The 27,805-nt window shown below is 69.8% G+C and overlaps 1 protein-coding gene across 6 annotated transcripts in view; it reads right to left on the bottom strand.

The window, feature by feature from the left end:
• The window catches only part of ADGRB1 (adhesion G protein-coupled receptor B1), a 74,342-nt gene that overhangs the window by 6,906 nt on the left and 39,631 nt on the right, over positions 1-27,805 (bottom strand). For 4 of the 6 annotated variants that reach the window (XM_049092794.1, XM_049092795.1, XM_049092796.1 and 1 more), the window contains exons 18-25: positions 18,887-19,028; positions 12,990-13,093; positions 10,585-10,687; positions 9,875-10,025; positions 8,415-8,484; positions 7,088-7,154; positions 5,008-5,093; positions 1,507-1,678 (exon numbers count right to left, since the gene is read on the bottom strand). In XM_049092794.1, coding sequence (XP_048948751.1) covers positions 1,507-1,678; positions 5,008-5,093; positions 7,088-7,154; positions 8,415-8,484; positions 9,875-10,025; positions 10,585-10,687; positions 12,990-13,093; positions 18,887-19,028 — 895 coding nt within the window. The remainder of the gene's footprint in view (positions 1-1,506; positions 1,679-5,007; positions 5,094-7,087; positions 7,155-8,414; positions 8,485-9,874; positions 10,026-10,584; positions 10,688-12,989; positions 13,094-18,886; positions 19,029-27,805) is intronic. The other 2 variants (XM_049092797.1, XM_049092798.1) reach the window with 1 other exon arrangement.

The raw sequence follows: 27,805 nt of genomic DNA, 5'->3' as shown, positions 1-27,805 counted from the left end.
AGCACCCGGGGGTGGGATGGCATGTGAGGGCACCCTCGTAGAGGGGGTCTCAGCCCTGATGGCCATGGGCTCGAGGATGGGAGTGATGGTGGTTCCGTGCCAGTGGCCACCAAGCAGGGGGCACAGGGCCTGTGGTGGACGGGTGCAGGGGTGCAGCTGGTCGGTGTGAGCCAGGAGCAAAGCCCCCGCCTCCCTGGACACCGGGTGGGATGGGGTGGGGGAGGGCAGCAGGGGGGCAGCGTCCGCCCTCAAGGAGCTGACCCTTCACAGCCACGATGTGCACAAAGGGTAAGTGAAGGCACAGGGGCAGTGAGAGCATGGAGGGCTTCCGGGGGGAGGAGGGTGCGTCGGCGTTCCCGGCTCCCAGACTTGTGGGCCTGGGCCCCTCACTGCAGCCGCACAGCTGGTCAGGGGCCACTGACGCCCGCCCAGGCCCTGGGCCTCCTCGCGCAGGTGCGGCTCCCTCCCGGCTGACCCGCCTGGTGGACACCTAGGTCCCTCCCGGTGCCCAGGGGACACGCGCTGCTGTCCAGCCCACCACAGAGCAGGAAGAGCGGTCTCCCGGAGCGCCTCGTGGCCCCTCCTCCAGGAAGCCCATCCGGCCAGCCTGCCCCTCTGCTCCCCGGGAGACCCCGACCACCGCCTTCCTAGCCCACCTGCCAGATGTTCCACGCCCACGGCACTGGCCGGCGGCTGCATCGCCTCTGCCCCCCACCCACCCCAGCCTGTCTTCCTCAGCGTGGCCCCGAAGCCCTCCCTGCAGAGGCCCAAGGACGGAGGCCCCGTCCCCACGGTCCCCTGGTGGCGCAGCTCCTCAGCACAGACCCCACACGTGGGCTCTGCAGGGTTGCCAACGGCTGGTGGGCACCCCGGACCCTCCCGGGGCTCCCCGAGCGGCCCTGCTGCAGACATCCCCGCCCCCCAGCCCGCGGCCCTGACCAGCGTCTTCCCCGGCACCTCCCATTCTGGGCCAGGTGAGCCTGTTTCTAGGAGGTTCCGAGGGGCAGGGGAGGTCATTGCACGCTTCTGCCCACCCGCTCCCACCCCTTCAGCCTCCGTGGCTGTCCTGGTCCCGTCCAGCCTCACGACGGCCCCTCTTCCGTCCACGTCAAGATGCACGTTTGCCCACACTGCGGCTCCCCCCCCACCCCCTCCCCCAGATGGAGCCCCTTCACGGTGGCTGCAGGGCAGGCGGGGCAGGGGGAAGGGCCTGTCTTGCTCCCTCCCGGGGCCCCGAAGACCCAGGACGCGAGTCTCCACTGTCCTCAGGGCTGCTGGAGTGTCCCGTGGCTCTCAGTCCCGAAGGCCCCGGGGGGACAGAGCCCGCCTCCGGGTCTGAGCCAGCAAGGGGTGCAGGGGGGCATTCTGGGGAAGAAGGCTCAGCAGGGAGCCGTGCTCCCCACCTCCCCGCCTCCCTGGCCTGTGGGCGCGGCCCCGCCTTCCAGAGAGGTGAGGCCGGAGCCGAGCCCCCCCGCCCACCGCGGAGGGCTGGGGGCGGGCGCCCACCTCTCTGCGCAGGATGCAGTGCACCATCACTATGACGAAGCCCTCCAGCGAGTCGAAGACGGCGAACAGGATCTGGAAGAGGGCGGAGCGGCGGTCGGTGACGGCGAGCACAGCTGACATCCAGGTGAGCGCCAGCAGCGGCAGCACCACGCAGGAGCTCCACAGCGAGGCCCTGGGGACAGCGCGCCCCGTCAGGGCTGCCCCGCCCGCCCCTCCCCTCCCCTCCTCCCCCGCCTCCAGCCCCTCTGGGAGCAGCCCTCTGCCCCAACCCGCCCCGCCCCGCGGCCTGAGCGAGGTCCGGGGGCTGCGCGCAGCGTGAGGGGCGCCCCCCTGGGAGACCCGGGTCCCTCACATCCAGGAGGCCCCAGGAGTGGAGGCCCACTGGAGGCAGGAGCTGGGGCTGAGGCCGAGGCCGCTGCAGGTTCCAGCTCCCGGGGTCCTCAGGCTGCCCCCCAGGGTGCAGGGCCCCAACTACAAGGTGGCCACGGAGGGGGCGCTTGGCCAGCCCTCTGAGCTCTGGACTGAGAAGCAGGGAGCTGCTCCGGGAGGAGAGACGACACACAGACACACAGACACACAGACGGGGCCAGACAGCGAGGGTGGGGGGCAGAGACGAGACCAGAGACCCACAGGCTCCTCACCCTCGGGGCGGCCCCTGCCCTCTGCGAGCCGGCACCTCCGGGCACTACCGGGCACCACTGCGGCCGCTCTGTGCCCGTCTGCCCCCGACAGGTGCACCGCAGGGGTGTGGGAAACGCGCCTGACCCCCACCCCCCATCCCCCACCATCGTGACTTCCAGGGCTCTGCTCCGTGGGCAGGTGGCCAGGGGTGGGGGCCAAAGTCGGGACCACCCGCTCCCCCCCTTACAGGACACCCCTTGCCAAAAGGATGAGCAGAGTGGGTGCGGCAGGAGAAGTGGGGGGTGGGCAGGGGCAGCAGCGGGGAGCTGGGGGCACGGGGGCTGGAAGACCCGAATGGAGTCCAACCTGGAGAGGGACCCCAGATCCGCAGGACCTCGGCCAGGGGGCAGGGGCTCTCCCCAGCGCCCTCTCTGTCCTGGGTGGTGGGCACACAGGAGACAGGCCCGCCTCCCCCTCCGTCCCCCTCCACCCCCTCCATCCTCCTCTGTCCCCCCCTCGCCCTTCACCCCACCCCCTCCCCGTTCCAGGACCCAGCGCCCCATCCGGGCCCCAGCCCCGAGTCGTCCCCAGGACTGCTCCCTGGCCAGCTGTCCGAGGCTCAAGCCGGAGCCACGCATTGCCTCGAAGCCTTCAAACCTCTCGTCTCCTGGCTAGCAGCCCCCTCCCCTTCCCTCCCCTCCAGGGTGGGTGACCCGCCCAGGCCAACCCCGGGTGCTGGGGGGCGAGCTGCGCGCAGGCCCCAGCCGGAGTACGGGCGCCCAGACCTGCCCCCGTGCCCGGTGCCGAGCCCGAAGACGTGGGCTCTCCATGGCTCCGTGCACTGCCCGGCTGTCCTCTGTCCGCCCGGCTCTGAACCCACGCGTCTCCCCCACGGCGGGTGGGGCTCCCTCATGCTCCCCTCCCCTCCAGAGCAGACCCAGGAGGGCAGGGCACAGCCCCCCCAGGGAAGTCTTCCTGCTGCGCCTCATCTCCCTGGGGCCTAAGGTTTGCACCTACGGCCAGAGGCAGGCGGCGGGCAGGTGGCCGGGGCTTGGGGACCTGAAGTCCTCGAATTCCTGCAGCCCAGGCCCCGCGGGGTGGTGCAGAGGCCCCGTGGACGTGGCTGCGCTGGTGCAGGCCAGGTGATGGTGAGGAGGAGAGGCGCTCGCAGGAGGCCCCCCGGAAAGTCCGATGCCCGGCGGTGGTGCAGGGCCACGAGCCAGGATCCGGGTGGGGAGGGCCTCGGCCTCCAGCCTGCCCCGTGACCTCTCAGGGACCGTCCCCCACGGCTCTGGTGACGGCCCGTCCACGGCAGAGGCTGGCGAGAAGCAAACTGCGCATTCCCAGGGCCTCGGGCCTCCCATAGGTTCCTGCCTCTATGGCCCATCCTGCCTTGAACCTGAAGCCGGCACAGCGCAGGGGTGTCCACACACCACACACGCTCACACGTGGGCCCGTGCACACCCATGAGCTCACACGTGCACACAGAGTGCGTCCCCGCCCCCAGCACCACCGCACGCCGGTGACCGCCCAGCGGAGCATGTTGTCACGCTGCCCCGTCTGTCCGGGCGGCACCTGCCGGCGGGTTGGCCTCGTCCCAGGCCCTGGAGGGCGGGGAGGGGCGGGCTAGGGGATGACCCAGCGGGCAGGGGACACAATAGCACAGAAAAAGCTTCAAACACACACCATGTGCTGCCCCCTCCAGGGAGTGAGGGCCGGGCTGCACGCGCTGCGGGTCTGAGTGTGCGGGTGTGGGTGTGCATGTGCACGTGGGGAGCCAGGCTCTGTGCACGGCCACATGGTCGCATGCAGGGGTGCTAGGGGGCCAGGGAGCCCGCTGCACACCCAGGAAGGGGCCCCGGGAGGCAGCGGCCACATGGACACCCCGGCTCTAGCATCTGCCTGACGGCTCCGACCCACCGTGCCAGCCACTCACACAGCCTGGACCTGGGTCCACTGGGCGTAAAACCGGGAGCAGGACAAGGGGGCCTCCTCGAGGGCTATGGTAGGAGCAAGTGAAACAGCGCCCGGCTTGTGCAGCTCCATGGCTCTGACCTGGTGCGCGGCCCCAGAATGCGAGTGAGTGACCTTGGGTCGCAGGGGTGGGGGCGGGGCTCCCCGGGGACCATGCCCCGGGAGTGGGGCACCCCGGCCCTCAGACGGCAAGGCCAGCCTCTGAGCCGCCGCGGGCACGCCAGGGTCGCACACCTCCTCGGAAGCAGCGCAGGCTCTGACCGTGACTACAAACCACAAAGGACCCAGGGGACAGCGTCCTGACGCGACGGTAGCAGGAGGAGGACGAGGGAGACGGACACAGACACAGAGACCCAGGACGGGCACAGGAGGGCAGACGCCAGCCAGGGCACGGCAGAGGGGAGGAGGGGAGGGCTCAGAGGGCCGGGCAGGATGACAGGAGGGCTCGGTCTCCACCTACGTGGGCCCCGTCCAGGACCTCAGGGCCCCCTGTCCCAGCCACACAGGGCCTTCGCCCTCCAGCAGCGCCATGTGCCCTCTGGCCATGCGCCGCCCTCTCGGGTCAGCCTCCCCGGCAGTGGGAACACCCCACCTGTCCCCGGATTATCCTCCCTGGCCAGGTCACACCCTCGCTTGGGGTCACCGGACCCCGCAGCAGGGAAGGGGCAGGCCAGGGGCTCCCTCCCACCAGCCCCGTGGTCCCTGCTGGGGGCTTCCCTGTCTCTGAGGACCTGCCACAGGCCAGACGGAGAAACTGAGGCGCAGGGCGAGGCCGGGGCTGGCCGTGAGCCTACGCGGACCTCTGCACCCCAGTCTTCCCGCCTGCTCTGGGGCCTGGCGGGGAGGGGGTGGGCTCTGGGTCCTTCGACTCAGGGCAGGTGAGGCCCTCAGCGGGCCCAGCCCTACCCTGCCCGCTCCTTCAGCTTCTTGTCCGTGATGCCATCTTTGGACACGAGCTTGTTGAACACCAGGATCCCGATGACCATGTTCACCTGCCAGGCAGAGAGGCACAGGGCGTGGGGCGCGGTACAGCCCGCGGGGCTCGGGGCGCCGGGCTCCAGGTCCTCACCGGGCCCCGCGGTGCTCCCGCCCACAGCACGGGGACTGGGACCCCACTCCCCAGGCGGGGAGGCGAGGCTCCAGGGGGCAGGGAGAGCCACCAGGACCGGCTGCCCGGCCCCTCAGCGCCCTCTCCTGGGCCTGGCCAGCTGCCCCAGAGCCCCCGCTGGTAGTGGGGTTCTCCTGCCACAAGAGCCCACCCAGGGTGGGGTGCTCCAGTCCAAGCCCCCACGTGACCCTCCCACACGGCCTGCTCCACGAGGACTCACGGCAGGGTGCACACGGGGGGCCAGGAGGAGCCAGCTGGGGCCCAGAGGCTGATGCGGGGGGCTCTCCCCTTGGGCTGGGGCCCGGGGTGGTCTGCACTGAACGGCCCATGACCACGGAGGTCAGCAGCAGAGGTCAGAGGTCAGGCTGCCCCCGCCACGCACCCCCAGGGTGTCCACCTGCTCCAACCCCAGAGAGACCTCAGGGGATCCAGCTGCCGTCCGCACCCAGGCCTACCCTGCGGTCTTCCCAGCCCCTCACTCCTTACATCCCTCCTGCCACAGGGAGCTCACCCCTCACTAGGGCCTGACCTGAGGGCAGTCTCGGGGACATCACCCTGTCCTGGCTCTACCCGGGCCACGCTGCCCCTGCGCCCTCCGCCACAGCATCCTTCCCGACCCCTCCTGCTGGGCACCCGCGCCCTAGGAAGTGCCTCTTGGTATTCAAGTCCCGCAAGCAATCACCCCGCGAGGGCCCAGCTGCGCGACCTTGGGGTTCCTCTCTCCTCCTCTCCTGGGTGGGGAGGCTGTTTCTTTGCTCCCTGAATGCCCTCCCTGGGGCTCCCAGGCTGCAGGGGCGGCCTGACGGAGGTGTGAGGCCTGGCCCCAGCCCCCTGGGACCCAGGGGAACCCGGAGGCCGACTCCCCGCAGCCCCGCCGCCCACACCGCGCCAGTCGGACCCTGCCTTCCATCCTCGTGCACACGGAACGTTCCCAGGCACGTTCCCAGGCTCGGGCACCCGCGCTGGCAGGCCTGACCCGGGTGGAGGCGTCTTTCCTGGGTGACCTCATTTTCTGACAAGGCCAGGGCAGAGAGGGAGGGGACAGCAGCCGGCGCCGCCCCTCCCACAGCGGGCTCCGCGCGGTCTTTACCTGGGCGTCCCCACGTTACTGCAGGGGCCCCGGGGGGGGGGGGGGGGGGCAGATCAGGACAGTGCACCTGGGAGGGGATGCGGGGGAGGGGGCTCCTGCCTCGCCATCTGGGCCTCCCCGCCTCCCAGGCCGCCTGTCTTTACAATGGGAGCTGGCCTGGCCTCTGAAGTGCCGCATTGACATGCAGGGCACGGAGGCCTCTCCCTTCGAGGAATAAAGGAGGCTGCTGCCCAACGCCTCCGCGCCCCCAGCCGGCACCCCGTGCCCATGCCCAGGCCCCAAGTGCTGCGGCCCTGCCTGGGGGGGCAGGAGAGCATGGCCCCCCTGCCATGCCCAGCTCCCCCTGCCCGGCCCTAACTTGGGGACGACAATCCTGGGGACCACCTGGCCCCGCTCCACATCCCCCAGAGGCATAAGGGAAGGCAGAGTGAGGAGGAGCTGCTTCCTTCTCTGGAGGGGACAGCGGGGGCAGCAAGGGACAAGCCCTGGCCCCCGGCCTCAGGCTCTGCTGGCGGCTCTGCTCGTCACCCAGGCCTAGCAGGCACTCCCCGCTGCCCACTCGTCCCCCCACCCGTCCCTCACCCTTCGAACCCACACGGATCTCCCTCCCGGCCGGTACGCAGCCGGTGCCCGATAAGCACACAAGCTGTGCTCAGGGGAACAAAGGCCAGCGCCGCAGCCCAGTCTCTGCACCCCTGTACCCTGAGGGCAGGTCGGGTGCAAGGTGACCCTGAGGGTGATGGGTCCCGCCCCAGGCCCCAGCCTGGACCACGGGGAGGGGTCAGTACCAGCACGACAGCCGCGGCCGGTCCCACGAAGGCGTACAGCAGTCCCCCCTCCAGGGAGAGCCAGCAGCTGGGGAGGGAGACAGGCTGGTCAGTGGCCAGACGGGACGTCCCCCCCCAGGAAGGCGCAGCAGGAGCTCGGTGGTCAGCAGGGCCTCCTGCATGCTGCACATCCGCTCCGGCCTCCAGGCCCTCAGGAGCCCCCGGCCCGGTCTGCGGAGTGACAAGTGGGCACACGGCAGCGGCCCAGGTGGCCCAGGCGGCCCAGGCGAGGGTGTCCTGACCGCCCCGGGCTGGCCCCAACTCTCCTCCTAGACCCTCCCCACTTCACACACAGACTCTTCTTCCTGACCGATGCCACAATCCCGGGTCGGGTCCCTGACCTGCCCACTCACCCCGGGCCCCATGTCCTGGGCACCCAGTCCTCGGCTCGCACGTCTGGCCCCTCCTCATGCCACACGGGGTCACCGGCCCCACGCTTCCCCAAATATCCTGGACCCCACAGGAACCCTGGGCCAGTGAAGACACCGCCTCCTTCCCGGGGCATTTCCTCCACCCTACACTGTCTGAACTCCTCTTCGGCCTTCAGAACCCCTAGTCTTTCCCCGTTCCAGCCCTGACCCCCTCAGCTCTGTGGCCGTGTCCACCGTTACCTCCGGGCACTCACCCTACTGGGAGTTCCAGTAACTGGATCCTCACCCATGTCCACTGCCCCTGCTGCCCAGCCACGGCCTGCCCCCCAACCCTGGGGCTCCATAGGGCGCCAGCCTGCCCAGCCTGTCTCAGGCCTCCCCTTGCCTCTGGCTCCCCAATTCTTCCCCGTGCCTGAGGCCGCAGAACCCTCCAGGCCTGGTTCCTCTCCCTCCACCCTGGAAGCCACATGGCTTAGGATAACCCCAAGCTTCCTGGCTTGGCGTTCAAGGCCCCCAGACATGCCTGGCCCAGCTGACCCCTCAGGGCCTCACTGGCTTCACCTGTGAAACAGGCCCCTTACCACCCGCCTTGCCCTCCTCGGGGCCACATGGCCCCCAGGTCACCGTTGTCATACAGGGGTGGACACTCTGGTGCAGAGAGGGCACTGAGGCTAACAACCTGTCCATGGACACCTGAGAGGGGGTGAGAAGCTCTGCTGGCCCTGTGCCTCTGTCTCCATCCTGCTGCCCACCTGTTGCCTGCGAGGAGCCGGCCGCTCCGGCCCCGGGGCCCCCGCCCTCCCAGCCTCGGCTCTGTCCTCTGATTCGGGCACCAGCCAGCTGTCACCTCTAGGGCAGTGGGAGGGTCTGGGGGAGCCGAGCGGCCTCCACCCCATCCCCACCCCGCCCCGACTCACTAGTTCATGGTGCTGTACCCTTTGGCCTTGGTGAATCCCACAGAAATGGCCACGACCAGCGCAGGGAGCCCTGGGGGAGGAGCAGAAAGAAAGCGCGTCGGTGCCCGGTACCCACTGTCCAGCCCCGGCTGCCCACCGCCTCCTCCCGGCCCCGCGGGTGGGCCGAGGTGGGGGCAGAGCTGCCAGCCCCTGAGCATGAGAGAGGGGACGGGGGAGGGGGGACCCGGGGAGGGCCCATGGGCCTGGGGGCCTGGCGGCAGGTCAGCACACCAAACGCAGGACGCCGTGCCGTGCTCGAATTTCAGATAAAAAAGAGACCATTTTTATTGTGTGTCCCAAACGTTGAGCGGGGCACGCTTAAAAATAACTCATTATCTGAAATTTAAATAGAACTTGGCTTCGCATTTTATCTGGCAACGTTAGGGAGGCTGGGGGGAGGGGAGGGGAGGGGCCACAGGGGGTAGGAGAAGGGCCTCAAGGGGGTGGGGGACCACAAAGGGGGAGGGGAGGAGCCTCAAGGGGGTGGGAGGCCACAAAGGGGGAAGGGAGGTGCCTCAAGGGAGATGGGGGACCACAAGGGGGGAGGGGCCTCAAGGGAGATGGGGGCCACAAAGGGGGAGGGGAGGAGCCTCAAGGGGGTGGGAGGCCACAAAGGGGGAAGGGAGGGGCCTCAAGGGAGATGGGAGGCCACAAGGGGGGAGGGGAGGGGCCTCAAGGGAGATGGGGGCCACAAAGGGGGAGGGGAGGAGCCTCAAGGGAGATGGGGGCCACAAAGGGGGAGGGGAGGAGCATCAAGGGAGATGGGGGCCACAAAGGGGGAGGGGAGGAGCCTCAAGGGGGTGGGAGGCCACAAAGGGGGAAGGGAGGGGCCTCAAGGGAGATGGGAGGCCACAAGGGGGGAGGGGAGGGGCCTCAAGGGAGATGGGGGCCACAAAGGGGGAGGGGAGGAGCCTCAAGGGAGATGGGGGCCACAAAGGGGGAGGGGAGGAGCATCAAGGGAGATGGGGGCCACAAAGGGGGAGGGGAGGAGCATCAAGGGAGATGGGGGCCATAAAGGGGGAGGGGAGGAGCCTCAAGGGGGTGGGAGGCCACAAAGGGGGAAGGGAGGGGCCTCAAGGGAGATGGGAGGCCACAAGGGGGGAGGGGAGGGGCCTCAAGGGAGATGGGGGCCACAAAGGGGGAGGGGAGGAGCCTCAAGGGGGAGGGGGGCCACAAAGGGGGAGGGGAGGAGCATCAAGGGAGATGGGGGCCACAAAGGGGGAGGGGAGGGGCCTCAAGGGGGAGGGGGGCCACAAAGGGGGAGGGGAGGAGCCTCAAGGGGGAGGGGGGCCATAAGGGGGCAGAGGAGGGGGGCACAGGGACAGGGGAGGACGCAGGGGCAGGGACAAGCAGGCCCAGGACAATGGGCAGAGGGGTGGGGTGGGGAGGTGGCCCACCGCCCGCCTGCCCGTGCTGCTCACCCCAGCCCAGGCAGAGAAAGCGCTTGCGGATGAGGCGGTTCCTGAGGCGGCCGGTCACGGCCATGTAGGACTGCCAGGCCTCGGTGAGCACCCAGCAGAAGGACGACAGGAAGAAGAAGTGCAGGAAGGCAGCCACCAGCGTGCACACCACCTGGGCAGGGCGGGCGGGCAGGTGGGCGGCTCAGGGGGCAGGTGCCCGCTAACCCGTTCCCACGCCTGCCCCGAGGGAGGGGCCCGCTGCGGCCGGGAGGCGCCAGGCCCAGGGTCCCTGGGGCTCAGGCCGGCACTGAAGGCCTGAGCTGAAGGCTCACCTGGTCCACTGCCTCGAGCTGGCCTGTTGAGCACCCAGGCTCCCTGTGCTCCCAGGGACTGTGTGGCCCCCTCCGCCAGGGACAGAGGCCCCCCTGCCCCGCCTTCCTCAGCCATTGGGAGACACGGCACCTGCTCATAGGAGCCCGTCTGCTCAGCAGGTGGTGAACTCGACACCCGGGGAGGGCAGGTCGCCCCCAAGGCCACATGGCAGGGCAGACAAGGGGACACAGCCTGGGCCAGTCCAGCTGGAGACTGCAGACACCAGGGCCCCGTGCCCTGGCCAGCTGGAGAGCGAGGACTCCATGTGACTCCAGCACTCCCCGCCCTAAGCTTTCCTGGGATCCTTTTGGGGTCATCCCCCCCACCCCGTCCTGCACGGGAGGGCACAGACCGTATACCTTATTGCGGGTCTGGGTCTGCCCGATGAGGATGAGGGCGTTGGAGGAGATGATGGACAAGCAAAAGTTGATGAGGATGACAGAGCGCTCCGAGCGGATGTACCTACGGGAGAGAGCAGGCTCATCCTCACAGGAACCCGGATCCTGCGGCCATATCAACACTACGGCACTACCTCCTCCCCGGACACGGTGCTGCTACCACCACTGTCACCTCCACCATCGCCATCTCCTCACCACCATCGCCTCCACCGTCACCATTGCCATCAACACCACCAACACCACACCCAGCACTGCCATCGCCTCCACCATCACCATCGCCTCCACCATCACCATTGTCACCATCACCATCATCATCATCACCATCACCACTATCTCCTCCACCATCACCATCACCACCAACACCACACAAAGCACCACCACCATTGCCTCCACCATCACCATCGTCACCATCCATCACTACACCTCCTCCACCATCATCACCATCACCATCACTACCTCCATCACCACCACCACCACCACACCCAGCACCACCACCATCACCTCCACCATCACCATCGTCACCACCACCACCACCACCATCGCCTCCACCATCACCATCGTCACCATCACCACACCTCCTCCACCATCACCCCCACCCCCACCCCCACCCCCACTTCCGCTCTACCACATATGATTCTGGCACACAGATGCCAGGGAAGGCCACGGGAACCACTGGCACAGCTGCCCACTCCTGCTAGGGAGGGCTCATCCTTAGAATTGCTTCTTCTTTTTGTGCAAGATCCCCTCTTGTGTTTGGATCCTGGGGACACAGCTCATTTCCGGGGTCTCACTGTCTGGGGGCTCCTGGTTCCACCCCAGCTGTCCCCCTGCAGCCCTTCACACCCTGTGCGATCCTGGCTCTGAGGCAGGAAGACAAAGCGTTCTGAGGCTGGGCTGCAGAGCCCACGCCCGCAGCGGCTCAGCCACATCCTGGCTGTGTGACACCGGGCAAGTGGCCCAGCCCCTCTGTGCCTCGGTCTCCCATCCGCGAGACGGCCGGAGGGGAGAGCGCCTGCCGCTCAGGGCTGTGGCTGAGATCGCAGGAGCAGGAGGCAGGAGGCAGGAGGCGTTAGCCGCCATCACCTCTGCTGCCCGTTTCCCAGTGGCCTTGGGGGCTGCGACCCAGGCGGGGGGTGAGCACAGGGTCCAGGGCTGCGCCTTAGGAGCCATGACATGGCCTGATGTGCCTGGGCGGGTCACTGTCCCTCTGTGGGTCCCCATTTCCTCGTGGGGACCGTGGGGGTGGGGTCCTGACTGCCGCTAACAGGGGCAGTGACGCGGCCAGCAGAGCTGGGGAAGGAGGTGCTCTGCAAACCATGGGCAGAGCCCTCAGAGCTGCAGCAGGCGGGGCTGGAGGGGCCAGGCCAGCGGGCTAACAGGCCAGGGGGGCTTCGGGACAGCGGTCCCCTCCCGCCTGGCTAGGAGGGGCCCTGGTGCAGGCTGAACCCGCGTGGTTCAGCGGTTCAGGGTCAGCTCCTGCCCTCGGGCAGGATGAGGAGGGGGCCCGGGGAGCACAGGCCGCCCTTCCCCATTGACCCATTGATCTCTCCCTGTGGGCCTCACGGAGACAGACAGGCAGCTGCGGGGTGGGTGACCTTGACTCAGACTCCCTGTCCTATACTTCTGTTCAGCGGGGCTTGAAGCAGGGCGCTGGGTGGGGAGGAGAGACCCCCCGCCCCGCCGCAGGCACACACCTGCCCTCACACACCCGAGCCTACCCTGCTGCGCGGGGGGGCTCCACCTGCCATACGGGCCCCCACCCCAGGACCAGGGACCGCCGGGGGTGCCCAGGGGCCCTGGGAGGAGGCCCTGTGCCTGGGGGAGGGGGGTGGGGGGCAAGGGTGCGAGCAGAAGTTCTCACCCTGGAACATGACCCTGGGCTCAGAGAAGCCTGGGGCCTTGCACATCCACATGGTGGGACACAGAACTGGGGGCTCCGAGGTCCCGGGGCTGGGTGCTTGGCTGGGGGGTGGGCTGCCGGGCATCAGCCAGGAGTGCACTGGGAGGTAGGAGGACGCGTGGCCGCCCCGTGCGCTCGTGGGGGTGGGTGGAGCAGAAGGGTGCCCCCAACCAGCACATCAGTGTCATCTGGTGGGGGGGAGCGGGCAGGGGGGCTAGCGGGAGGGAGGGGACTGAGGACAGAGGGTAACGGCGGAGGAGGGGAGGGGGTGGGCAGGGGAAATTGGGGCAGCTGTGACTTCCAGGGGGTGGGGGGGGTGGCGCTTTTGACCCGGAAGGGGGCTCCGCACCAGCCCACCGCCGCGGCGCTCTCACAGAGAAGGGACGAGCCCTGACCCCAGCCACCTCGCGCCTGGGACCCACTGGGGCCCCCACCCCGGGCCCCTGCCCACGCGCTCGGGCCCCACCTCCACACGGAGACGTAGATGATGATCAGCATGAGCAGGGTGAGGGAAGACACGCCGCAGCCCACGATGAGCGTCACGGACGGCACGATCACCTTCTCCATGTTCTGAGGAGTCCAGGGCGGAGAGTGTGGAGTGAGGGGCCGGGCAGGTGCGGACCGAGGCCCCGGGCGGCGGGCCCCAGCTCACTCCGTGCGGCCCAGATGCTGGGCGATGCCGGCCCCGAGCCTTCCCTCTCCACCTCCAGCACCCCCACGTGTGCCCCCTGCGCCCTGGGCCCCTGGTCTGGGCTGTCCCCAGTGAGGGGTTCTCGTCCCTGGCTGGGGGGGGGTCTGTCCTCCACCATCACAGCCACCTGCCAGGCCTGGCGATGAAGGCTCTGCCCATGCTTCACAGACTCCCCCATTCCAGAGGGGCACACAGAGAGATCCCGGGGACCCCGGGCCCTCACGACAGCCCCCCCAGGCTGCGTGCCCCGGAACAGCAGCCGAGAGCGGAACAGCAGGCTTCCTGGCCGGGCCTCGGCACCAGCTGCATCCCAGCAGCATCCGAGGACAGCGTCCAGCCTCCGCTGCCTCACCCGTCCCACCCCCAACACCTGCCGCCCCACACCCCACCAGGCGCGCCTGCCCACACTCCTCTCCCCATCCCTCTGGCTCTGCGAGGCCCACTGCTCTGCACTCCCACACCCCTCCAGGCCCAGTTCCCACGGCGCTGCTCCAAGCCTCAGCCAGAGAAGTCTGTAAAATGCCACCAGAGGTCACATCTCCGCCCTGCCTGGGGACCCCCGCCCGTCCACCCCCATCATTGCCTGGATGCTCCAAGAGCCCCGGGGCCTGGGCTGCCCCCTTCTCCCTCTACCTCATGACACTGTCTCTCATCGTGGGCCCTCCCCGTTCCCACCAGCCAGTCCCCCTGCCCAGGACACCCTCCCTAGCCGCCACGTGGTGCCCTTCGAGGGGCCTTGGGCTGCACGACGGGCCCGCTGCCCCCCACGTGCCACCCCGAGTGCCCGGCTGGTCCCCACTTCTGTGTGCTTCCCGCGCTCACCCTCGTGTCACTGCCTGACCCGCGCGCTCCACACCGAGGGCCCCTGGGCCCCTGGGTCCCCTCCTGCAGCAGGCAGGGCACGCCGGCACACGGTGCTGCGCGTGGCAGGTGGCCAGCGGGTATTTGTGGAGGACTGAGCGGGGCTCCTCCGCGTGAGGAAGCCCCTCCCCAGCCTGCTGCCTCTGGGCTTGAGGAGGCAGTGTCCTGGGGGACAGGGGGTTCTCGGGGGCTCCCCACCCTCAAGGGGCCACTCCTGTCCCTGCTCAAGTCTGCCGCGGCCAACACCCTTCGGAGCAGCTCCGCTGCCCCTGCAGATCCCGGCGGCTGTCCACGCAGCCTGTCCACCTCCCTGGCTCCCCGGCCCAGCCTTCTGGCCCCGGGCTGGCACCTTTGGCGTCCCGCGTGCCCCTAAGGGGGTGCTCCCCGAGGGGAGGTGCGGTGCCTGCCCTGTGCTGTGCCCTGCACCCGCCTGCAGGCCGCTCCGGGGCCTGGACTGCCCCACCCCGCCCTGGAAACACCACCTCCTGCCCCCCAGGCCCTGCGGGTGTCGCTCAGGCCCAGCCTGGGGGGTGACTGCCTGGTGTCCTTGGGCCGCCCGGACACCCCGCCCCTGTGCAGGCTGGACAAACGGACAAGGGAAGCCAGGCTCCGGGAAGAGGCACACGTCGGCCAAGGTCAGCTGAGCGGTCAGCGGTCCAGGGGGCGGCTCCAGCACAGGGGCCCCCGGCCGCGGCCTGCACCCTTGAACTTGCCGGCAACCTCGAAACCCGGCTGGCACGCGTGTCACGGGTGGCCAAGCAAGTGGCTCGCACCCGCTCCATGGCTGGCCCTGGCCCCTACCTCCGTGGCCACCTGCCTCCGTCCGCCCTCATTAGGCCTGGCAGCCACACGCCTGCCAGCTTGCCCACCTGCCCGCCCACTCTCCTCCTCTCCACCTGGCTCATCTGTCACTCCCGACAGCCCCGGGCTCGCGGCTTCTAGGTGATGCGGGGAGGGAGGAAGGGCTGAACGAGCGGACGGGGGTGTCAACATCTCTAGCTCTTGTTGGAGGGTTGGTGTGGAGACTTCCAGGGCAAGACATCGGCCCCAACCCAAGCGGAAAGAGAGAAGACAGAAGCCAGCCGGCCTCCTGCCGGAGACCGGGTCCCTGGCCAAGTGCAGAGCCACCCCAGGGCCTTTGCACATGCTGCTCTCGCTGCCCAGTGCTCTTCCTCTGACCTTCACGTGGCTGGCTCTTCTCTCACTGAAGAGGCCCCCAGCCCGCAGCGGCCCCCCCGAGTGTGCAATCTGAAGCAGCCCCTCATCCTGACGCTCGCCAGATACCGCCCCCCACACCCAGGGAGTCTCCCTTTGGCTGTCCACACGGTCATCGTGGTTTCTCCCACAGAGCCCCCTGGGTTCAATCTCCTTAACCCTCTGCCCGTCTGACCCACCTCCACGCACACGTCCCTCCCTCAGCACCGTCTCTGCTGCCCTGCTCCTGCTCCACGGCTCCCACGCAAGCCAGCCCCGGCCCACTGAGGCTGGGGTCCAGCCGCATGCCGAGCCGGGACCCGGAGCAGCTGGGCACGCGCCCCGGCACATCGCGGCGACCCTGGGCAGCGGCACCGACTGTGCTTCACGGGGCCAGCGAGTGCTGTGCTGCGTGTGGTGCTGCGACACCTCCCGGGTTCGGTCCCTGCTGTGGCTCAGAGGCTCGGGCTTCGCCCCCTCACAGACGTGACTCAGCCGCGGAGACGTGACTCCTCCGCCCCCCACGGTCAGCTCACTCCCGCGGTGCTGGTGGCAGAGGGGGGCCCCCCCCCAGCTTCTCTGCCCCCAACTGCGACCTCGGCCTCCTGGCTCCTGGGGCGCGACCGCAGCACCCCCCTCCACCAACTCTCGGCCCCTGTGCTGGCTCCGACCTCCTGCAGCCACCCCGTACCCCAGGATCCCCGGGTCCCACGTGCTCGGACCCAAATCCCCACCCTCCCCAGCCGGGGCGGCACCCCATCTCGCCCCAGGCCTGGCCACCACCTGCCGGTGGGGTTATCCTGCCCTCACCGCCACTGGGACCCCTCCAAGGCCCAGTCCCACCACCGTTCCCTGCTATCCCCCCCGCCACCCCACTCCCCGCTGCCTTCGGGATGCAGCTCCACTGTCCCTGGCCTTCCGGCAGTGCCCGCGCCCCTGCCCTGCCCTCGGAGCCCCACCTGTCTCCTGCCCTCCTCACCTCCACTGGCGTGACCATCCGTCCTCTCCACGAAGCTCAGCTGGTGAACTCCTATTCACCCCTCAGGACCCCGCTCCACACCTCCTCCTCATGCCGCCCCCAGGGAGGGAAGAAAGCTGTGGCTGTGCCCCCAGAGCATCTGTCTCCGCGGCCTGGGCTTCGCAGGCTTGTGCGGACACATGTCTGTCTTCCCCGTCATACCCCGTGCTCCTCTAGGGTAGGACTGAGGTCTGGCACAGGCCCCGGCCCAGCCCCTCATGAGTGTTAGCGCAGACGACGGGCTGCATGACAGCTACGTCCCCCTCATGCCCCTCCCACCCAGCGCCTCTGGGTCAGCTGTCCCTGGGGCCAGAGCGGGCCGGGACAGGAGCTCCCAGGGCAGGGGACAGAGCCCACCCTGGCCCCCCTGGCACTCAGGCTCCGAGCTCATGCCCGCGCCCACGGCGGGGTCCCACCATCAGGCAGGGCCCCCGGCTACACCGTCTCATGGACCAGGAGCCCAAGGCCCACGGCGGCGGGGCAGCTGGCCCTCAGCCCCTTGGCCACGGGGTGACCCTGGGCACCGCGCGCTGCTCTACTGCAGCCTCAGCTCCCTTGGGGCATGGGTGAGCCCCGACACACGCTGACACCAGGGGTCCCCAACCACAGCTGCCAACCCCCTGCCAAACAGAACTGCCAGCTCCCACAGACCGGCGGAGCCCTCACCTGCCCACCCCGGCACAGGGGCCCAAACGCTTGGCCTTGGCGGCTGCGGGCGCAGGCCAGCCTTCCAGAGAGGCCCTGGGCCCCAAGCCTCCCGCTCCCGGTCTCACCAGCATCGGCCGGCCTCCCCCTCACCGAAGCCGGCCTCCGTGCCAGAGCTTACCCGGGGCTCGGGCCCTGGCCGTGGACGGCACTGCCTGCAGCCTGCGCTGGCCCCTCGGGTGGCCCACCCCGCAGAGCCACCCCGAGGGACACACGACCGCTCTGTCCTACAGGGGAGGGGGTAGGAGGCTGGAGTTGCTGGGTGTAAGGGACAAGCCGGCGTTTTGACACTAACCCTACACCAGGACACTACCCTGTCCGGTCCTTCCTCCTCCCGCTCCGAGGGATGAGCGGCCACCTAGGGACCGAGGCTGGGCCCTGCCCTGCTTGCTCTGGCCTCGTAGGGACTCAGGAAGCCCCCAGCCCCACTGGAGGCTCCCCTGTGCACAAGAAGCCTGCTGCTTTAGCACCGCCGGCCACCTACGCAGAGAGCCGCCTCTTACAGGGAGCCCCCAGGATGGCCTTGCTGCTGCCTTCAGGCTCTCCCCCAGAACCAACACCACCAACACGCTGTCGCAGGGACAGCAGGATGAGGAGAGGGCACCGAGGTCAGGGCCGAGAGCACAGACCCCCATCCAGCCAGACTTGCCCCGAGACCTTGAGCAAGGCACCCTCCTCTGGCCTCAGTCTCCCTGCCCGCCAAGGGGAGGTTTAAGTAGCAATGACCTCTAAGGTCCTGTGGAGCTCTGCCCCCACGGGGGACCCTGGCTGACGACCTGCCCTCCCTCCCCCTGTCCCGCTGGACAAAGGGGCTGTGGGCAGGATGTTCTCAGGCCTGGAGCCATCTTCCACGACAAACCCAGGGTTCCCTGAAGGCACAGCTGTGCTGCCCCCTTTGATGACAGCAGCTGCCCCGAACGCCCAGGAGAGCCACGTCCCCCTCCCCGGTCCGGGCTCCGCATGTGCTGCTCAATGATCCTTGCACCCGGGCCTGGCTCAGGGTCTCAGTGGGCGAAAACCCTGGCCCCTTCCCTCCTCGGGGGCCTCGGGGGCTGGAGGGGGCTCCCCAGGACAGCCCATCAGCCCCCGTGGGCCAGCCCAGCACCCAGGGCCCCAGCCAGGGAGCTGGCCCCAGATGCCGTCACCATAGAAACCAGCAGCCCCCACAAGAATCTCGGGAACAGAAAGGAGGCCCCTGAGATGATGGGGCCCTCCCCGGCAGGGCTGTGGGCCTGGGCCAGATCCAGCCTCCCTCAGCCCCCCTCAGCATCCCCCAGGACCCTGACCTGGGGTCACAGCCGCCTCCGAAGACCAGAGTCCACTGAGGAGGGTGGGGAAGGTCTCCCACAAGGTGGCAGCTCCTTCCTCTCCCTCTGCCCGGCAGGCCAGAGCCTGGTCCCCCAGCCGGGGGCGCAGCACCCACCAAGTGCCGCGCTGTGCCAGCTCCGCCGGGCCAAGCCCTCCCCGGCCCCAAAAGCCTGGGCCTGGCCTGCCGGCTCCCCTGAGACCGGCGCCCTCCGAGGTCCCAGGCTCCCAAGGAGAGTGGGGGAGACTCGCGCGTCGGTCCCGGGGAGGGGGGAGGGGGAGGGGGGAGGGGGGAGGGGGGCAGGGGGCGGGGGTGCCCGGCCCCTCATCGCCAGCCGCTGCCAAGTCCCCGCTGCCCCCGCCTGCCCCTCCCCTGCCCCTGCGCCCCCCCTGCCCCTCCCCGGCGTGGGGCCAGGCCACGGGCGACAGGCGGGCGGGGGTGCCGGGCGGGGTGGGTCCTGGGTCCCGGGTCCCGGGTCCGTCGCCCTCCCCCCGCGCCGCCCTCGCCGGAAGCGCCCGCCCCTCCCCCTCCCCTCCCCCCCCCCCCCCCCCCCCCCCCCCCGCCCCCGCGTCCCGGCCGGGGTCTCACCGCGTCGGCGCTGAGCTGGGCTAAGATGGCGAAGGTGGAGAGCCGGTCACAGAGGCAGCGCGTCCGGAGGGCGTCGAGGGGCACCGTGCGGCAGCCGCGCCACGACCAGGGCCCGAGCTGCGGGGGGGCGGGGGCGGACGGCCTGGGGGCGGGACACACGGGGCGGGCGGGGGACAGCGCGGCGTGAGCGGCGGCGGCGGCGGCCCGGCCCTGCGCCCCCCGCGCCCCCCGCGCCCCGCGCCCCGCGCCCCCCGCGCGCCCCGCGCCCCGCGCCCCATGGCCGCCGCCGGCCCGCGGAGCGCGTCTCGGGAGCCCGCGGAGCGAGCCCTGGCCCCGCGCCCGCCCCGCCCCCTCCCCCGCCGAGCCCGAGCCCGAGCCCGAGCCCGAGCCCGAGCCCGAGCCCGAGCCCGAGCCCGAGCGAGCCCAGGAGCCCGCGGGCGGGGCGGGCGGGGGCGCGCCGGGAGGGGCCGGAGCCCCGAGCCCCGAGCCCCGAGCCCCGAGCCCAAGCCCCGCGGTGACCTTGGGGCCGCCCCGCCCCGCCCTGCAGCCACCCGAGGCCCACGGGGCGCCCCTCCACTTCCACGGGGCCGGAGCGGGCACCCCGGGGCACCCCCCAGCCAGGCCAGCCCACCCACCCAGGAACTTGGGGGTGTCGGGCCACCCACAGCGGCCGGCCCGGGCAGGCTCACCCGCTGGCCCGGCCGCCCGGGGTCCAGGAGGGCGCCCCTGGGTAGGCGCAGATGGAAGGCCCGCAGGTCAGGACCCGCACCCGCACCCGCACCCGCAGGCCTCCTGGAACCAGGCCGCAGCCGGCGCCTGCTCCCAGGACGCGGGGGAAATCAAGGGGCGCTGCAGCCAGGGGCTGCCCGGGGCCTGCCCTACACTCCCCTGCAGCTTCAGGGCCTCTCAGCGCCAGCACCACGGAGCTGTCCAGGGCCTCAGCCGGACTGTCCCCACCCGGGCCCTTCGGGGTGCCTGCAGGGGGGGGGGCCCAGCTCCCTGCCCAGTGCGCTCCCCAGGGGAGCCCCGACCCGGCGCACAGACACAGACCCGGACAGGGCCGCGCCGCTCAACCCTTGGGTTTGCAAACGGCCAGCCATGGTCACCCCGCCCCCCCCCCCCCCCGCCCACCCTGTCACCTCAGGAAGTTACCTATCCTCACCCCTAGCTCCAGTTTCCTGAGCTCTAAAATGGGGAGGACAGTCCAGAGGACGCAGTGGGCGCACCCCCGCGAGGCGCCGGGCACAGCGCTTGCGTGTCTGTGTGCGCCTGCAGGAGGGTTTAGGATCACCAGCCGCTGGGATCTGAGAGCCCCACGGTGGTTCTGTTCAATTGGAGATGTTACACAATCCCCTTCTGAGCTTCAGGCCCCCGGGGAGAAGGGATGTATTCCAGGCCAAGCCTTGCTCTGATTCCCCTCTCTCGGGGGGGGCGGGGGGGGGGGGGCAGGGGGGACAGACCTGCCCCTTCCTACAGAGGAGGACCCGCCCGAGGGGCTAGCCCAGTTCCCGGGGGCCGTACGGCAGAGTTTGAAGGCCCGGAGCTAGCCCCAGGCTCTGTGGGGTGCATGGGGTTCCATGGCCCTGGAGGCACCCCCAAGCCCGCACTCCAGCCCGTGTGCCCTGTCTCCGGGGTCTCCAGAGTACAGTGAGAAGACAGGGAATCCCTCTCACAGGTGCTGTGGCCTGAGCCCAAAGGGCCCAGGATTGGGGAGCTCAAAGCTCATCCATTTTAGGGGCCTTCCTTAAAACAAATGCAAAGTAGCCAAGGGCCACAGAGGGGCACAGGGTACAGCCAAAGTCAAAGCCTAGCAAGGCCCCGGCAGAGGCCCTCCTCCTCCTCTTCCCTCCTCCGGGGAAGGAAAGAACACTGACCACCAAGCAGAAGCAGGACCTGGACAATGGAAGGGATGCAAAGGGACTGCGGGGTCCCGGAGACCCCGGAGCTCCCAGGGACACCCAGGCCCAGCCTGGGCCTCCCCTTGTCCTTGGTCAGAGGTTTAGCAGGGCCTCGCTGGGCTGCCCTGGCGCTGCCCCCTCACGCTCTCCCCTCGCCCCCCAGCCCTGCTGCCGCCCACTGTGCCCCTGCCCGGCCCCCGCTGCATGTGAGGCCGCAGCCCTGCCTGCCCGAGCCACTGACCGCACGCCGCGCCAGCCAGCACAGCACAGGCCAGCAGACGCCAAACACCGCCCGCTCCGGGGAGGAGTCCTGCAGGCCGCTGCTGTCTGCAGGCAGGGCACCCCTCTCTTAGCTGCCCACCGGCCCAGGGCGTCAGCCCCGCCGCTGCTCCTGAGAACAGGAGTTCGTGGCCAGCCAGGCCTGGGTTCAAATCACAGCTGTGCTTCTCAGGATGCAGGCAGGGACACTGCCTCCGCTCTCCTCCTTTGAACGAAGCTGCAGCGGGGGGGGGGGGGGGGGGGTGGCATCCGGAACCCAGCTGTCCGGCTGGGGAGGACAGGGAGGGGACGGCACCCCGAGGCCCGGGCTGAGGGGAGCCGGGCTGGCTGGGGCCAGCAGCCTGGCAGGTTCCCAGCCCGTGCTGGCGGGTCTGCAGGGCGCCAGGCTGAGCGCTGCAGGCCACCTCCTGGGACAATGCCAGCGCAGGCTGGTGGCTGGCCCCTCGGGGCTCCCGACGAGGACGCTAATCAGCTTATCGGCCTCCCAGAGGAGGGGTCGGGCAAGGGGCCGCTGCCCATGTTGCCCGCCCTGCAGCCTCAGGCCTGAAGGGCACAGGGAAGCATCGCCCCGTTCCCCAGGTCCCAAGAACCGGCTGTGGGGGTGGGCAGGCAGCTGGGGCCGCTCTGGCAGGTGCCCAGACCTGCACGGTGGGTGTGGGGGCGCGTCGCGACCCGGGTGGGGACTGCAGTGCGGGAGCCCTGGGCTCCCCTGTCCCTGACTCCTGCTCGCTAGGGCCCAGCAGACCTCCAGGCCTGTGTCGGGGAGCGCGGTCGGGCCTGGCACACAGCCCGGCCACCCCCTCCTTGCTCCTCCCACACCTCAGTCACCGGCTTCCTGTGCCTTTTATCACTGAAGCTCTGCAACAGCCCCTGGGCCCCCCGCGTAGGTGCAGCCCCCCTAGGTCAGCACGCTGCTCAGAGCCGGTGCTCTCACTCAGGGCTACGCGGCAGGCGGCAGCAGGGCCAGGACGACAAGTTTTACCCGTGTGACACCCGCTCCAGGCACCACTGTGAACCGCTGGATTCCGAAGACGGACCTCGAATGACCCTCCCCTTGAGGGTAACCTGACACCCAGAGCAGAGAGGGGCACCTGCCCCAGCTGCCCGCCCCAGGCCCGGAAGAGAGCTCGGCCAAGGCAGGGTGCTCAGGTGGTTAGCCCAGCAAGATAGGCGGGTAGGCGGTCCCTGACCCCATCTTCGGCACCCGTGACCTGGGAAAGGCCAGGGAATCTCTGTCCTCCTTTCAGCAAAACCTCCAGGACGCATCCCCTGACACCCCAACGCCTGGAAGTCCTTCCCATATCTGACTGAAATCCTTCCTGCTCCGGAGACACCTGCTCCCATCTCCACACCACAGGCAGGTCACTCCCTCTCGCACACGACAACGGCATTGGGAGACCATTCGCTGCCTCCTGTCTGAGCTTCAGAAACGTGGAGTATCTGGGTCATGGAGCCAACCCCCCACCTCCCAGAGCCCAGGCCGCGGGAATCTGGGTCAGTGACACCTGCTCCTCCTCCCCTCCAGGTCCAGGGCGAGGGAAGGAGCTGGGCCGTGGCAGCTCCCAGGGCCAGGAGGGCAGGGGGACCCAGCGGTCAGAGCGGGAGCCCCTCCCTGCCTGAGCTCCCCCCCACCCAGGCCCTTCAGACCAGGGCTCCCAGGGCAGAGCCATGCCTCCCCCCTCAGGGCACCTGACGTGCTGGAGGCCAGGCTGGTCCTGCCTCCGCGGCCTCCGTGGCCACGGCCAGCTCCCGGGTCCTGCAGAGAGGCCACCCTGACCCACAGCCTCCGTATCTGGGGTCCCTGCTCACGGCCTCAGGGTCCCCTCCCGCACTGTCCTCTGGGAGGGCAGGCCCAGGCCCAGCGCGCTCGCCTTGCTGCTGGCACAGCCCTGGGGGCACCAGCCAGGACCTGGCAGCCAGCCCCTCCGCCCTCCAAACCTCCGCTGCCCCACGCTCCCCCCCACACCGGCCCGCAGGCCCCACCTGCCTCCTTGCATGAGGCCCTGGGGGTCTGACCGCTGCCCCGCTCCATGGCACTACCCTGGGGGGACCCCAGGGGCCAGTGGCTGCTGCCCCCCTGGCCTCACCGGTCGGCCCCGCAGCCCAGGGCCACCGCTGCACCGGGCCAGCCATGCTGTCCTCTGCCCAAACCTCCCACGGCCCCCTCCTCGCTGAGGGGCCCGTCCACCCCCTGATCGGACCGCAACACTCTGCCCTTCGGGGGCTCCCCTGTGGCCGCGTTCAGGCTGCAGGCCCGGCTCCCGGCACAAGCCCCCGCCTAGTCCCACACTGAGCATGCAGCGTGGGGCCATCGCCTTGCCCCCGCGTCCCCGCGTCCCCGCATCCCCACTCAGGGAGGAGAGGCCGCTGCCATGAGCCTGGTCCCAGCTTGGCTCCTCTCCAGGGTGCGTCCGAGACCCTGGGGGGAGGCTCGGCCCGGGGCCCCCCCTGCCTCCTGGCCGGTCCCGGCCTAACAAGGAGGGACAGGGCAGCAAGGCCTGCTCCCCGCTTGGGCAGATCCCATCCTGGTCCCTGGGAGCTGAGCCGCCTTCCCCGTGAAGCGGGCCCCAATCCTCAGCCAGCACGCCGTCAGGGAGACGCAGGGACACGGCGCCCAGGGGCCTGGCACGCTCACGGTACAAGAGGGGAGGGGGACACGGAGGGCGTGCTGAGAGCCGCCCCCCGCGTCCACGTCCACCCACCGAACCAGGGCATTTGCCGCATTCATGCCTCCTGCCGGCCCACGACTCGGGTCTATTACGAGACTATAACCGTCAGGGTCTCCTGGGGTTTGATGGGCTAATTCACACTGGAGTGTGAATGACTCATAGGTAGCCTCCCACACAACAGAAAAAAGCTGGAGTGGGCACAGCACACCCCACAGGGGACGCGGCAGTGGGCAGGGGCTTCCAGAAGCGCCTCGAGGCCTTTCAGCCTGGCCTCCACTTGTGCTTCCCGCGCCAAGCACCCGAGGCCCGGGCCCTGCTAAGTGGAGCTTCATCCATCAGAAGGCCCACCTCCCGCCTCTGCCACTGACCTCGGAGCCACAGGTCGGGGCCTGTGCTCGGTCTCCTCCCCCAGGGAGCCTGCCTGGATGGCCCGTGAATTCCTGAGCGCTGCACCTGACCCTCCATCTGGTCCTGGCCTGCTTCCGTGCCGGGACCCCTCCCTGGGGTCCTACCTCACCCGGCAGCGCCTCAAGACTCCCACCCCCAGGCCCCGCTGGACCTGCCTGCGCACGCCAGCCCAGTCGGAACCAGCGGCGACCCAGCACGCAGGCGCCATCTCCGTCAGGCCTTGATCCTGGCCGGTGCCTCTGACCGCACGCCCTCCCGTCCCCCCGTCCCCCGGCTGACTCTGCTGGTCCTTCGGGGTTGCCCAGGGCCCCTGCCATGCTGGGGAGAGCCCACGGGCTCAGGGCTGGGGGCGGGACCTGTGGTCCTGAGGGACCCCGATGTCTGTGCCCCGTGGATCTGGGCACGGATGCCCGACCTGGGTCTCGCTGAGCAAGCTGCCGGGTGAGCCCTGGGCCCCTGAGGCCTGTGTTCCTGCCCAGGGCCCCCCTCCTTGCCCCCCACTCTTTGCCCCCACCTGGGCCCCCCTTCCTCACCCCCACCCAGTGACCCCTCCTCACCCCCACCTGGGCCCCCCTCCTGCCCCCACCTGCGCACCAGCCACCCTGCGATTCACAGCTTCAGCCGCAGGCCCGTCCCCACCTGGAAACCTGGCTGGCCCTGTGGTGTGGCTCTGTTCTCTCCCCCTCCACCCGCCCTGGGCAGACGGTCGCCTGGACAGGGTGGGACCCCGGGCTCCCCAGCCCTGCAAGGAGGTGACCTGGCCTGAGAGGGCCGGGTCCTGCTGACCCTGCTGCCCCTCCTGACCCTCCCAGCTCAGAGACCTGCACCCTGGGATCCCGCCTGAGCCTGTCACCTCCCACGCCCTCATGCTCCAACCACGGGGGTGCTCCCTTGCCCACCCGGAGGCCCCTCCCCGGCCAGCCTCTGCTGGGCCCCGTGCTGAGTGTCCCCAAACCTGCCCACTGTGGCGGCCGGCCCAGCCTCGCCACCTCCCAGATTGCCGCGGCCTCGCCAGCCTCCCTCCCCTCTCCCCTCGCCCTTCTTCTCAGTCTGCGTGACATCTGACCCTGTCCGCCTCACCGCCTGGGCCACGGGCGTGTCCTGGTTCTCACGGGGAGGGGCCTGCAGGTCCCCTGGGAGCTCAGCCATCCCCGCACTGCCCTCAGTGCCACCACCATCTCCACCCACACAGCTACCCCCAAAACCACCAAGGTCAACACAGTCGCTACCGTCGACGCCCCCAATACCGCATTCGCTGCCATCACTGCCACCCTCGCCACCGCCACCGCCACGATGTGATCGGCAACACCACCGTCATCGCCACGTTGCCGCCACACTACTCCGTCACCATCACGGCCGCTCTCAGAAGCATCCTCAGCCGCACATCCATGCTCGGTCACAGGACCGCCGCCACTGCCGTCACCACTCAGTCACACTGTCACCGTCACTGTCCACACGGCTCCTGCCATCGCCACCGTCCACTCCGTCACGGCGCCAACACCACCATCACTACCACCACTGCCCCACGCTCGCCATGCCGCCACGGTCACCGGCATCACCGCCACATCCGTCACAGCCTAACGGTGGCTGCATCACCGCCTCGGAACCAGCACCGTGACCGTCGCTGAGATTCACACTGGCTGCCAACCCTGCTACCAGCTCTCACCAGCGAGGCTTCCGCGGCGCCTGCCGCATCTGGGCCACTGTGTAGACGGAACCCATCTTGTCAGAGGCCCCACCATCCCTGTCTGTGCATGACGGCATGCGGGTGGCCTGCCATACCTTCCCCGCGCCCGTCACGCCCCCACCGTCCAGGCGTCTCGCAGTTCACCTGGTGATCGGTGACCTCCAGGTCATCCCACTTCCTGCTTCCAGGGGCCTCTGCACTGAGGCCCAGGGAGGAGGTACAGCCACGGTCCCCGCGGCCTCACTGACACCCCCGGGAGTCCCTTGGTGTCTGGCGTCAGCGCCTTACAGGTGGGCGGCACTGGCCCCGGGGCCACAGCGGGGGTGCGGGGCCGCCTGGGGCGCGGGGTGAAGACCGGGCGGCCTCAGAGCGAGCAGTCGCACAGCCCGGGTGAGCGAGGCCAGTGCCCTCGGGAGGAGGATGCCCGCGCGCCTGCAAGTCCAGCCCGGGGACCCCTGCCTCAGTCCCTTTGCCGGAGCCGCTCTTGGACCCACAGGGCCTCCACTGCCCGCCCCCGGGTGGGCTCCCACTGGGCACCAGGAAGCCCCCTCCGCGGCCCTCTCCACGCCGGCAGGTGCCTCCCCACTGGGCACAGTGTGGGCCCAGGAGGGGTCTCCCCGCAGGCTTCCCGGAGGAGGGGCGAGGAAGCTGCCTATGGGCCGAGCATTTCCTGCTCCACGGCCTGTACTTGACATGCAGCAGCCCCATTTGACACATGTGGAAACTGAGTCCCAAGGAGATGAAGGGTGCGCCCCCAATAACCCCACTGGTCAGGAGTGGGACCGAGATTCGAGGCCAGGCCCACTGCAGGTGGGACCCCTGCGCCCCCCACCTGCCCAGCTACAGCACAGGGCAGGCCCGGGGCAGCCCCTCTAGACACAGGGGTGTGGCTTCAGAGAGGCCCTGAGCGGTGACACTGCTAGGACAGTGCGGGCAGGGGGCCGGGGCCCGAGGAGTGGGCCTGGGAGGCGGCAGGATGGGGCCAGGCCGTCCCTGCAGGAACAGAGGTGAGCACAGCCCGGGGCAGCGGGCAGCCCCCAGCGCTGACCCCTCCTCCTGGGGCCCAGGGCTCCTGGGAGCCCTCTCCGCGTTGCCGGGCACCAGTATGAGTGCAGACTTGGGGCGCGGTGCCCCCGGGGGGGCAGACAATGGGTTAACAGAACCCCTGCGGGGGGGGCACCCTAAAGCAGCTCTGCTGGCCAGGCCCAGGCCCCTCCCAGAGTGCCCTGCTGTGTTCCCCTGCACTCCGGGGCACACCCCCCGTCACTTCCCGGTGCTGCCCAGGATCCTAGTGCCCAGCACTGGGGTCCCTGTGGGTTTACCTCCTCCTCCCTGAGGGCAGCTCTGGCCTCCCCTCCCCGAGCCAGAGCCCAGCACAGGCTGGTGCTGCAGGGTCTGTGGGGTGGGGGTGCTGCTGGGGTCCCACCTGCAGTGGGCCTGGCCTCGTTGCTGATGGCAACGGCCCCGCCCGGCCCCGAGCCCCTCGTCCAAAGTCTCTGGCCACTCAGCCACATGACCAGGGACAACAGAGTGGACTCAATTTGTCCCCCCCCACTGGCAGGCATGCCCTGACGCCAAGCCCCAGGGCCCACTCTGGCGGATCTGTGAGCTCAGGGGCCTCCCCTCCCTGACTGGCCACCCGGCCCGTCACCCTCGAGTCTCCGTGGACGCTCCGCTCACAGGGCCACACCCCCAGCCACAGGACAGACGCAGGGGCAGTCAGTCACGGCTGGACGCAGAGCGGAGGGAGGCTCGTGTGCCCTGACGCTCCATCTAGGAAAGGCCCCCACCCCAAGATGTGCCCTCCACAGCAGCACGCCCAGGCCTGGTGCACATCTGACCCCCCCCAACGGGGCCAGACTCCACCCCGATCCTCTGCCAAAGCTCCCTCTCCGACAGGCCTCGCCGTGTCCATCACAGGCCAGGAGCAAGTGGCTGCTTTTTCTAGCAGAACAAGAGGAAAGCGGGGAGAGGGGCA

The sequence above is a fragment of the Canis lupus genome, chromosome 13 (assembly GCF_003254725.2).
Source record: "Canis lupus dingo isolate Sandy chromosome 13, ASM325472v2, whole genome shotgun sequence".
Classification (NCBI taxonomy): domain Eukaryota; kingdom Metazoa; phylum Chordata; class Mammalia; order Carnivora; family Canidae; genus Canis; species Canis lupus.
This window is presented reverse-complemented; position numbering and strand designations above follow the sequence as displayed.